The 12,378-nt window shown below is 42.3% G+C and overlaps 1 protein-coding gene across 4 annotated transcripts in view; it reads right to left on the reverse strand.

Annotated features, from left to right (window-relative positions):
• The window catches only part of Fyco1 (FYVE and coiled-coil domain containing 1), a 68,919-nt gene that overhangs the window by 23,735 nt on the left and 32,806 nt on the right, over positions 1-12,378 (reverse strand). For all 4 annotated transcript variants that reach the window (XR_002378694.2, XM_021171508.2, XM_021171509.2 and 1 more), the window contains exons 12-14: positions 10,708-10,857; positions 9,839-10,050; positions 6,571-6,712 (exon numbers count right to left, since the gene is read on the reverse strand). Coding sequence is in view for 3 of the 4 variants with exons in the window: in XM_021171508.2 (XP_021027167.1) it covers positions 6,571-6,712; positions 9,839-10,050; positions 10,708-10,857 (504 nt within the window). In the remaining variant the exon portion in view is untranslated. The remainder of the gene's footprint in view (positions 1-6,570; positions 6,713-9,838; positions 10,051-10,707; positions 10,858-12,378) is intronic.

Genomic DNA, 12,378 nt, shown 5'->3' on the forward strand with positions numbered 1-12,378 from the left:
CCCAGTACTAGGTGTAACATACCTACTATCTCAGTATTTGGGCGGTAAAGGAAGGAGGATCAAAAGTTTAAGATTATTCTCAGCTAGAGAAAGTTTAAGACCAACTTAGGCTACACAAGACCCTGTCTCAAAACAAACCAAATAAAGAACAACAATCTCTTTTGTGGGTGAAAGATCTTCAAACTGGTAGAAATTGTTTCTTAGAAGATATAGTAGAGGTTCCTTATGCTATCTCTAAGGGCGGGTGCAGTGATACAGGCTGTTGTGTGTGTTTTTTCTTCCTGGACATGTAGGGCATGCCATATGGATTCTGGCTCAAAAAATTTGACCACGCCTTGGAGTACAGTCATGGCCCATGATCCCATGCACCATTTTATCAAACACACAATCAAGAGCTGTAGTCTTCTTCCTTGCTATGTGCAAGTGACATACAACACCAAGTGCTTACTCAAAACAACTAGGCTGCTTTATGCAGGGTGATAAGGTTAACCTTCAGTGCATTCATCTTTATTTGCAACATTGCTGATGGAGAAGGGCTGAGTCCCCTTCCTTCATATTTGACTTCCCTAACATCCCAGCTTAGGAAATGTAGGCTCTTAATGAGAAGAAGGATAAGTCAGGTGATAGGGCCCTGTAACTATCTACACAGGTATTCTAGAGGTATGGCTGGACACTTAGCACTTAGAGATAGTACTACCCTAGGTCAATCCAAGAAAGCCTTTTCCAAGGTCTGGCTCATCAATTCACACTGCTAGGTGACAATGCTCTCTGGGTTATTTCTAACCAGCTGTCTATCCAATGAAGAAATCAGATGAGATGGGAGAACTTTTGGATCATGCTCTCTTTCAGGCTCCCCACAGAAATGTTTATGCTGGCCTTTATGCAATTTAGAGAAGCTTGTTTGTCTGTTGCCAAGAAAATACAGCAATAGAACCTTCCTTCTCTCTGCCTCCTAAGCCACTATTCACCCCATTCTCTGGGTATCTTATTATACCTAGGGCAGATTACTATCTCCTCCTGTACCTATACCATCATTAGCAATAAATACACATGCATACCAAACCAAACCAAACCAAACCAAACCAAACCAAATCAAACCAAACCAAACCAAACCAAACCCGCAAAACCCAGCATGTTAGTTAGAGAGCTTGTGTCTGGCCTGCAGGCTACCTGCGCAAAGGCTGTTGCTGCAGGCTACATTCCTTCAGAGGTATTAGAGGTCTCAAGCACTCGCCATCTCTTTCTCCCACCTTTGGCTCTCCTTGCTCATAGCAGGAGATTATATCAAAGGACAGGCTGCTACGTGGAGTGCAGGTTGGAGCCAGATAAACATGGACCCTGCTTGAATCCAGACTGTTCTAGATGTGTTTCAGAGCCTGAGAACAAAGACTGTGTGTTCCCCTCTCACTGGGCTCCTCATTACTGAGGATAGTGGAAGTGCTTATGGGTTCTGGTTCCAGTTAAGACATATGAAGGCCAGACAATAGCTATGTTTTCAGAGAGGTGAATGCATGGTGACTCCCTTCTGGGGACCATCTGATTACCCAGGAATTCTTGGTGACTGGGATGAGGAGATAGTGCGACAAGACAGAAAAGGAAGCACAGAATACAGAAGCTGTAAGTCACCCTACCTTCCACAGGGCTTACAAAGTGGCATTTTGGACAGGTGCCCAGTTCTTCAGGTCCATAGTTACTAGTGCTGTTTTATAGGCAGCTTGGTACTATCACTTGGACCTTGTTAGCAGCCTCTCTGCTCCTAAACACTAGCCACAGAGCTTTCAGGTAGGTGTTATACCACACAAAGGGTCTGACAACTCTGTACTCCTCTATAGTTACAGGTTTTAGGTTAATACAGGCATAAGGTGGCTTTTGAACTTTAACCAAGATTACCATATCCTGTCCTTGTTTTGTTTCTAAGATAGCAGGCATCAAATCTCTTGGCTGGTGACCACAGTTTTCCTGTTAAGCATTCTGGCCACAAAGCCCTGGTTTTGAAGTGATTGGCAAGCAGGCTCTGAGGGAAGGTTTTAGATCATTTAGTGTAATCTGGGTACCTGAGGAGGAAGGCTTTTTTTTTTTTTGATGATAAGGCTACAAGTTGAAGATGCTGAGGAGCATGTGTACATAGTAGACATCCACAGCACAGGCTGACATCAAAATTCAACATCAACATCATAGAAAATCACATCTCTCCAGAAGAGGTTCTGGCTCAGGCACTGTCTCTGTCTTAAGGAAGGGTAAGGTATTCTAGCCTCCCTTGTACAACTTAAAGGTGCTGCATTGAGAGGCTGTATTTGCCACGGCCATGGGGCCTGAATGCTTATTTGGGTCTGGAGTTTATGCTCTTCACCCTGAATGGCCTATGTGTCTGGCACCTTGAGAGCCGGCCAGGTGTGGGAGGCTTTGGCTGTGTGTGGGCTGGGCAGAGGCCAAGGGAGCCAACTATCTATTACCTCAGTTCTGAGAACTGGAAATCTGGGTAGTGCTATCTAGGACACTGAAGGAGAGGGTACAGGCATGACTGAAAGGTACTACAGGTGAGGGCTGTGCTCCTTCGAAGTGTCACCATTCAAGATAAGCCAGAATGGGGAAAGGTTAGCAGTCAACAGGAGAGCCTGTTAGGCTTCTCTGGGAGGCTGAAGCTGGACTTGGAGACTTTTTCTTGTTCCATCATTTCCAGGAAGAGTCCAAGCTTAATTCCTCTAGGATCACTTTGTTCCTCAGATTGTTGACCTTCCTCTCTAAGTTTCCTGCAAGGGATGGTGGTGCAAGTCTAGGGCTCTCCTTCCCATACTTTGCCAGACTCTTGATGTCTTTGACTGAGTTTTAGGCATGGGAGAAAAGGAAGGCAAGGAAAAGCTCCCATACATGCCAAGACACAATCAAGAGTGTAGAAAGGTGGCTCTTTAATCAGTCAATCCCAGAGGATCTGCGCTGGCCAGGCCAGAGTGATGGCAGTTTCCTTTCTCTGGTATAGTTCCTAATTTCCAAAGACCAGAAACTATACATACTGGTCAGCAGTCTGGCAGCTTTCTGTTTCTGTTCCTACTAGGAAAGAGGAAGGTGAAAGATGGGGGAGGAAGCTAGAGAACAGTCACCTCATACAGTTACAGGTGTCTGTGAGAAGACACTTTAAAATCAATGGCATCCTCTTGGGACTCCTGGCACTTGGTCTACTTACACAGCTATCCATGCATCTTGCTAAGCACCAACAGCAGAATGTAGCTGACTGCTAAAAGGAAGAGAAAAAAATCCTGGAGACCTCCTGGGTCATGGGGGTCAGAGTGAATACTGATGACTACTGACCAAGTATGTGTCAAAGAAGTGTTTCAGAAAGGAGAGAATTGGTCCAAAGTCACAGAAGTAACAGTAAACAGGAGCTATCTTATGTTTGGTAATGAAATGCTGTGTCCATGAGTGAATTCAGTGTTATCAGAAAACAAACAAGTGTGGTGATGTATTTAAGCCTAAAATCTAGGCTAGCACCCTCATGAAGATTAAGTGCAGCCCCTCCCATGTGGCAAAAATTGGCACGATAAAGGTGACAGGTGACTCCTGGTCCTATTTTGGATTCTGGGCTGGTCAGAGACCTCACTGTGAGTCATCATGAGCTCAGAGAAGTCCTTTACCACAAGAAGAGTTGGGCTTTTGACACGTATTTGTAAGGAAGGATTTATTGTACCAGTCCCTCATAGCAGGGAAGGCATGGCAGTGCAGTCATCTAGACTTATTTACACAGCATTGGACTTGGAAGCAGAGAACTCATGCTGGAATCAGAAGTAGGTAAAATTTCTTCTGGTCTCTACTTCTGTCAGTCAGGCCACACCTTCTAAATGATCCACGGCCTTCAAAATAGTGCCATAAGCCTTGGACTAAGCATTTAAAACAAACTTGTTAGGGGCATTTTAGATTCAAAATATAACATTTAGCCCTTGACCTCAAAGGCTCATTACCATCTCACAATACAAATGCATTTAGTTCAGGTTCAAAGAAAGCCCTGTAGTCTTAACAGTGTCAACAGTGTCTGAAAGTTCAGTCTCTTTTGAGACTTAAGACTTGTTCAGTTGTGAGATCTTGTAAAATAAAAATTTAAATTATATATTTCTAGTATATAAAATCATTCCCATTCTAAAAGGGAGTAATGAGGGTCGAGCAAAGAAAGACATGACATCTTAACAGTGAAAACATTAAATCCTAGTTTCATGTCTGGCATGTAGGAAACATTTGGTATTAGCTCTACCCTTAATGGGCCTTCTTGCTTATCACACGTACAGGCTCTCTACTGGATTAGTTCTACTAGGTGCTTAAATTCTCATGCATAGTCCACTCATGCACTACCAGAGAATCAAACCCTATTATATACCGCCTGGCTGTCCACGGTTTTCTCTAGAACCTTAGTGCAAAACTCCATGCCCTGCAACTCTTTTTTTTTTTTTTTTTGGTTTTTTGAGACAGGGTTTCTCTGTACAGCCCTGGCTGTCCTGGAACTCACTTTGTAGACCAGGCTGGCCTCAAACTCAGAAATCCGCCTGCCTCTGCCTCCCGAGTGCTGGGATTAAAGGCGTGCACCACCACGCCCGGCCACCCTGCAACTCTTGCATTCTACAGTGCTCACAAAGCCAGCACCATGTGGATAATGTCAAGTTCTGCTGCCAGCTTGATATGTGGCTGAGTCTTCTTGGACCACAGATGAAGTAGCAGAGTGTCTGTGTAGCTACACCTGGAAAAACACTTCCTAGATGATCATTTTTAGAGAAGATGAGTCTTGAATCTCTTCATTCTCCTTTAAAAGAATAGCCAAATGCATTTCCATCTTTATACTCTGAAGCCTTCAATGAGGGGTTCTTGCCCTTAGGTCCCTTTCTTTCCTACTGTCCCAGTGCAAAGCAGCTGTTTCCTTTTAATGGCATTAATCTCTAGTGGTTTTAGTTACTTCATCCACATTTTCTTTGTTCACAATTTTAAATATAATTGCATTTATTCCTTGCCAACCTAAATACTTTTATGTCTTGCTGATCTGCTTTTTTTTCCCCCAATGCTTATAAACTGGGTTAAAATTAGAGAGTAGTAACTATGCTACACATATATGTTATGCTGACAGGAGTATGAAGTGAGAGGTTGATGCTTGTTCATATGGCATGGATCAGGAAGCAAAGAGCACAGGCCAGAATATAAGTAAAACTAATTTGTTTTCTTAATGTATATGTGTGTATACTGCATGAGGTTATATGTATCATATGTGTGCAGGTGCCCATAGTAGCCAGAGGGTATCTTATACTCTGGAACTAGAGTTACAGATGGTTATCTGGTGTCTGATGGGAGTGCTGGGCACCTGGGTCCTTTACAAGAGCAGTCAGTCCTCTAAACTGCTGAGCCACCTCTCCAGTCCATAACCTATTATTTTTAAGTTCAGCATCACTCAAAGTTTCAGGACACACGTAACACATAGCTAATTTTTTTAGCTAGAATGTAACATAAATGACCTCTATTCTAATTCCTGATAGAGTCCTTGTTCCCAACTAAAACTTTATGGCACAGTCTATACTGTACACATTTCTAGTGGCATTCTGGTCTTGAGAATAACCACCAAAACAGCTCATTAAGCTCTGCTTACCGCTGGGGCTTTGCTGGCTGGCATCTCAAAACCTTTCCACATCCTTTCTCAAAGGCCATAAACCACAGTCAAATTTAGTCACAATGACCCTGATTTTCCATGATAGCTGCTGTTTTTATTGCAAAATACTTGGAAGGAGTAATTTAAGTGAGGAAGGGTTTATTTTGGCTCATGGATTCATAGGGTATCAGTATATTATAGTGTACTGCTCAAGGAAGAGAAGATACCCTGGGTTACGGGGTCAGCATGAACACTGAAGATTACTGACCAGGATGTTGTCAGAGAAGTGTTTCAGAAAGGAGAGAATTGGCCCAAAATCATAGAAGCAACAGTGAATAGGAGCTATCTTAGGTTTGGCAATGAGAAGCATTGATTTTAAGTTATTTAAATTAAATTTATTAGATTTATTTATATAAAATCATACCTATGATTTTAATTACTATAGGGATGATGTTAATTACAAAGGGCTTTAAGGAGGTAGTTAAATTAAAAAAAATACCAGTGCCCTGGCATGAAATGGAGATTAAGGGACACAGAAGTATATATACAGGATGACCACATAAAGATGCCTGTATTTTGATCTTTGATATCCAGCCTCCTGAATGGTATTAAGCTACATGTCCATAGTTTAATTCATTCAACCTGTGGTCTCTCCTGTGCAGCCTGTGCTGACTAATACAATTGCCCTAGCCAAAGTCTGGCCTAAGTTAAGATGTTGAATCAGGGCACCACACACACTTCCCCGGAACTTTCTTACACAGCACCTCCCTGACTGTTTCCCAAGCACCGTTACTTTTCAAGAGCCATTCTACTATGAACACTGTTCTGAGGCATCTTCCCTCAGCAGAGACAGCTAATCCTGGTTCTGGTATTTCATTTTCCTGGTCCTTTGACAAGACAGCAAAAGGGATAGGCACTTAATGAGTACTTCAGAAATGGAAGCGACATCTACTCACTGTTCAGCCATATTTGGGTCCATTGAATCAGTTTCAGTGGGTGTTTCAGGCAAGGAGGAGCCAGATTCTTGGATCTGGCACAGTTCTTCATCAGTGATGATGTCAAACACAGCATCATCTGGTGGTCTGCAGGCAGGAATACCTGCAGGGTAGAGGCAAAGCAGGAGAGAAAAAGATATATGTACCCATTATGCATAGAACCAGGGATAATATAGGAAATGAAGGGTGCTGCTATGGAGAACAAGCTGATAGAATACATTGTAATTGGTCTCTTAACTAACTGCTATTCTATGTAGGTATGAGAGAAAGACTACTGGGACATCCCTGGAAAACATGGAATACAGAAGATTTTGAATGTATAGCCTCAAGACCTCTCTTAAATGCTGGGTATTAGTTTCAACTACTTCTACACCCTCTAGGACCCTATTTAGAAGGGAAAACAATCTATCAAAACTATATCAGGAAAGAAACAAATAAAGAAAATACACTAATCCAACAAGACCTTGCTCTATAAGACACAGGCAGAAATAATTTGAAGCAGATTACCTGACATCCATTCCCTCCCCCTTCCAGTCCACTGTTGAGTAGAACAGAACGTCTCTCTATTCCAAGGAATTGCAGAAGGCACTGGGTCTTGTGTTTGACCTTGACCACTCAATTGGCAGGACACCATGCCAGTCACCTACCCACAACCATGTATCATGGAAATGTAGCTGAGGTAGCAGCAGTGGAGGAGGAGGAAGAGGCAGAGGAGGAAGAGGAGGAAGAAGAAGAAAGGAGGAGGAGGAGAAGGAGGAGGAAGAAGAAGAGGATAATGATGATGAGGAGGAGGAGAAGAAAAAAGACCAGATAAGAAATGATAGAAATCAAAAGAAGCAACTTCAACACTCTACCACAGCGTCACTCTGTCATTGCTGAACTCCTCCTAGTGAGATAGGGCAAGAGATTTTAGGCTTCTTAGCAAGAGCAGTGTAGCTGTCTTTTGCTTTACAGGTAGTATTTTTCCTCCCAAGTTTCTGTAACAGAACTAGAAGAACAACCTGATAATAAGGACTCAGTTACGCTTCTGAATCTGTCTTCTGAGGCTGACAAAGCAATGGGGAAGGGCAAGAGAGAGAGAAAGAAAGAGAATTCTCATCAAGAGAATAAAAAGGACCTAGAGAAATGGAAGCTATACCAAGTTCATGGATTGAAATGGTCAATACCTTAAGATACCAAATCTCTCCAAACTGATCTCCACATCCAATCCAATGAAATCCCAATGAAAACCTTATCATGATTTAGTTTTAGAAACTAAGGAACTCATTCTAAAATTTCTTCGTTTAATAAAGAACAAAATTGGAGGGCTTCTTTCTTTCTTTCTTTTTTTTTTTGTATGATATACTAAGATTCTATAGTAACCACCTGGATACATGTCTTTAATACCAGTAGGAGGCAGAAGTAGGTGGATCTCTGTGAGTTTGAGGCTAGCTGGTCTATACAGTGAGTTCCAGAATAACCAAGGATACATAAAGAAATCAATGCTATCTCAAGCAAGCAAAAATACCAAAAACCAACCAACCAACCAACCAACCGATCAACCAACCAACCACCACCACAAACAATAATAGCCAATCTATGGTAACAACAACATCCAATCTACGGTAACCACAATCACAACGGCAACAACAACAACAACCTCCAATCTATGGTAATTATACAGTAAGGAATTGGTGGGAAAAAAAAGCACACAGATGAAGGGAATGGAACAAAGTCTAGATACAGATCCAAATATATGAGGCCAGGTTTCTTGTTGTTGCTGTTTTTCATTTTTGTTTTCAATTGGCTTTTGATAAATATACAAAACTCTGTGTGCCTGCGTGTGTAGCAGTGGTGGTAGGGGGCACTGGAGAATCAATCTAGTGCTTTGTGCATGCTAAGAAATTGCTCTACCTTTGAGCCACACCTCCAGCTCCAATAGAAAGGCAATTCTGAGGGGGAAAAATAGAGTTTAAGTAATGGTATTGGAATCTTTGACCAAAAATGCAGGAAAATCCAAAACTACCCAACACTCAATGTATATAGTATCACCATTCCTCAAATGAACTCAACACACACACACACACACACACACACACACACACACACACGTAAACACTAGAAGAATCCAGGTGTGGTAGCACACACCTTTAATCTTAACAATCAGGGAGCAGAGGCAGGCAGATTTCTGAGTGTGAGTCTAGCCCAGTCTACACAAAATTTCTGGACAGCTTGGCTACAAAGTGAGCCCCTATCACAAAAAAACTACCTATCCAATCACCCAACTAACCCCAAAACCCTAAACTCAAAACTTTTAGAAGAAAAAAGAAGTTCTGAATACAGGGTTAAGCAAAGTTGGATACATGTAAAAAACAAAACCCTGATATATAAAACATGATACATTTTGCTTTATCAAAACTACAACTTCTCTTAAAAAAGAAAATTAAAAGACAAGCTGTAAATTGGGAAAAACATTTATAAAACATATCTGATAAAGAACTCATATTTAGACTATGAAGAGCACTTGCAAGTTTCAGTTTTTAAAAGACTGAGAAAAGATTTGAAGCCATCCCAGAGTGTCAAAGCCTACTGATTCACTTAAACAAGAAAGGAGCAGGATTTCGAAGGCTTCTTAGCTTGCATCCAGGCTATCAAAGGAGAGTTCACAAGGACTACATGCAGCCAGCAGTGATGCCTGAACAGAGAAAAGCCCCATCCCTGCTCTGCCTCCTTAAGGTCCAGTGTCCAGTAGGCAGCCTGGGTCACCTTTTAAGGTGATTTGAATTCAGGACTCAAACCCTGAGTCTGTTTCTTGGCTGAGTTGGAGGACACAAACAATATATCTTTCTTGGTCATTAAGAGAAAGGGAAAAAGATATTGACTACTAAATGTATAATTGAGGGTCTTAGGTCACCACAGATAATGAATATTATGAAAGAGTCCCTGGAGGACAGACTCCTCAATGTATGGGCTATATTCCACTGGTAATATATGTGTATGCGTGTACACACACACACACACACACACACACACACACACACACACAAACTTCATACTAAATCACACTTAATCATGTCAGGAAAAAGTTACTTCCTTATCAACCCCAGTAATCTAATAAAGTTTTAGGTTGGTGGTAGTATATATTTAGCATCTCTTAGACACCTAAGTTTGGGAAACACCGAATAAAGCTTGTTCAAGCTCATTGGCCATAGTAAGTGACATCTATGAAATCTGGAGGCAGGGGCCTGACCTTGGCTTCCTATGGACTGGGGACCTGCTTCATTTGGTGACACCATGGGGCTGGGCTCTCCTTGGCTAGTGCCTGAACCACTGCTATCATTGGATCCAGAGCCTTCACCGAACTTCCGGAAGCAGGCTCGGCAGCAGCGTTCCTTCTTGCCATTGGGCTTAGTCACAGCATAGTTATTACAGCAGTAGTAACAGAAGACAAGGCCACATATCCTGGGAATGAAACAAACACAGGCTGTGAGAATGATACATAATGGATTGCTTGAGATCTGCTAAGCACCAGAACAGTTGTTGGTGCTCTGTGTTGGGTTCCTGTCAGCCCACAACTCTTCAAACCTAGCTCTGCCTCCAATGTAAAGTGTGCTGTAAGCCATTTTACAAGATTCCAACAAAACTATCATGGTAAGCATAGTCGAGAATAGTTTACTTCCTTAGGTCCTGAAGGCAGGGAGAAAAGGTATGACTGACATCAGGCTACAGGTGTGTATTCCACACTTATTATGGGGAGGGCTAAGTCTCTAAAAGCACATCCAACTCCAAATCTGCCCTTTCTCTTTATCTATCCTTCCTAGACCCTGAAGGATCTGTGCTCTCTGTCACCATCAGTATTGGCTCAAGGACAGCTAAAGAGTTGCTAGTCTCCAAGTATATCATATACCTGTGAGTCCCCTTAACTCCACTCACATTTCCTTTCAGGGGCTTGAGCGTCCTACTAGGATCCCAACTAATACATACTCTTCTTCTGCTTCTCTTGGTAAAGAAGCAAAGTGCTTTTCCTAGATAGATAGTTATGGTACCCACACTTATCTCAGATCCCTCATGCAGAGCCATCTGTCCTGATTCCAGTCTGGTGAGTTGCTTGCTGCTAACCTGCAGTGGTGCCGTCGCACTATCCAGCTGAACTCCCGCTTGCAGTCATGGCAGTGGTTGACTTCCATGTCCCCAAGACATTTCTCTTCAGCACTGAGCTTCTGCTGGAATTCCAGTGCATCGGACTTTTGCCAGAGAGCATCTTTGTCCCTGTAATAATCTCATAATTTAAGAATCCACAAGAAAACAGAGAATAACCCCTGCTTCATTTCAGAAAGCTGATATCAAATGTTCCAAGCCATGAAAGCTAAATCACTTTCCTTGTAAATGCCCTCTTCCCAACTTGAGGCTTCCGAAACATAGGCTCTCTGATGTGGCCTCTAAAGGCACCCCAACACATTGATTCTTTGACCCCATTGTAGGTGAGAGCATGTAAGAGACACATGATATATACAGAAAGCTGGGTCAACAGCAATGAACTATTAGCATTGATGCATCACTTGGGTATCTAGGGTATCTAATGCTAAAGCAAGCCCCTAAGTTGATAATAGGCTATGAGTGTACAGGCAATCCACAACATGCCTGCACATATGTCTGTGTACCATGCAATAAGCAATTAGCCTGAATATATGTCTGTGTATTATGCATGTTTAGTTCCTGTGAAGTGTGAGGAGGGTATCAGATCCCCTATGATTATAGTTTAAAAATAGTTGTGAGCTGCCTTGTGGGTGCTGAAATTGAATCCAGGTCCTCTAGAAGTGGTTAGGGGTAAGGGCTAGGAACACAGAGATAGCTGGCTTTTTTCCAAGGATATGTAAATTGTTAGAAGACAGGCAGACTCATCCTCTGGGCCAGCTTGTTCTTCCAGCTGGTCCACAGCATCTGACCTCTAGGTTTCTGGAAGCCAGATTACTTGTATCCTGGAATGTGAGAAGCTATTTGGTTTCTCTAGCACATTCCTCAAGAAGACACCTGGAATTCTAATGAGTGAGTACATCTAGGCACAGCACATTCATGACTGCTCCACCACAAATGGAAGTGAGTCAGATCTTTTCTGCCTCAGGTTTTATCAAGTTTTCATTTTTCATTCAGTTTTCAAGGTGTAGATGAGTAAGAGCTATTGTCTTGAAAGCTGGGTGTGGCAGCATATTTAATCTCGGCACTTGGAAGGCATAGGCAGGTAGAGCTCTGTGAGTTTGAAGCCAGCCTCATCTACATTGCAAATCTCAGGTCAGTCACAGCTATATAGTAAGACCTGTCTCAAAACACAACACAGTAAAACAAAGCAAAAAGTTTGTTTGGCTTGGAAGGTTTGCTATGGAGTGTTCATATGTGAAACTTTGAGTTTGAAATAACTCCTCATGTGTTTGATTTCTTGGCCCTCCAAAACTAGTGGTGCTATTTGAGGAGGCTAAGGAACTTCTGGGATGGAAGGCATGGCTGGTGAAGGTGGATCACTGAGAGTCTCTGCTTCTTCATCTGCTAAGACATGCAGTATTACTAACACTTAAGTTTCTACTGCCATGAACTGAACTAATCCCATTGTCATGTCTTACCTGTCAGGACTGCCTGAAACTATCTGAACACTGAGCCAAAACATGCCATGTATTTGTCACAGAAAGAGAGAAAGAAAGAAAGAAAGAAAGAAAGAGAGAGAGAAAGAGAGAGGAAAAGAGAGAAAGAGAGAAAGAGAGAAAGAGAGAGAAAGAGAGAAAGAGAGAAAGAGAGAGA

The sequence above is a fragment of the Mus caroli genome, chromosome 9 (genome assembly GCF_900094665.2).
Source record: "Mus caroli chromosome 9, CAROLI_EIJ_v1.1, whole genome shotgun sequence".
Lineage (NCBI taxonomy): Eukaryota > Metazoa > Chordata > Mammalia > Rodentia > Muridae > Mus > Mus caroli.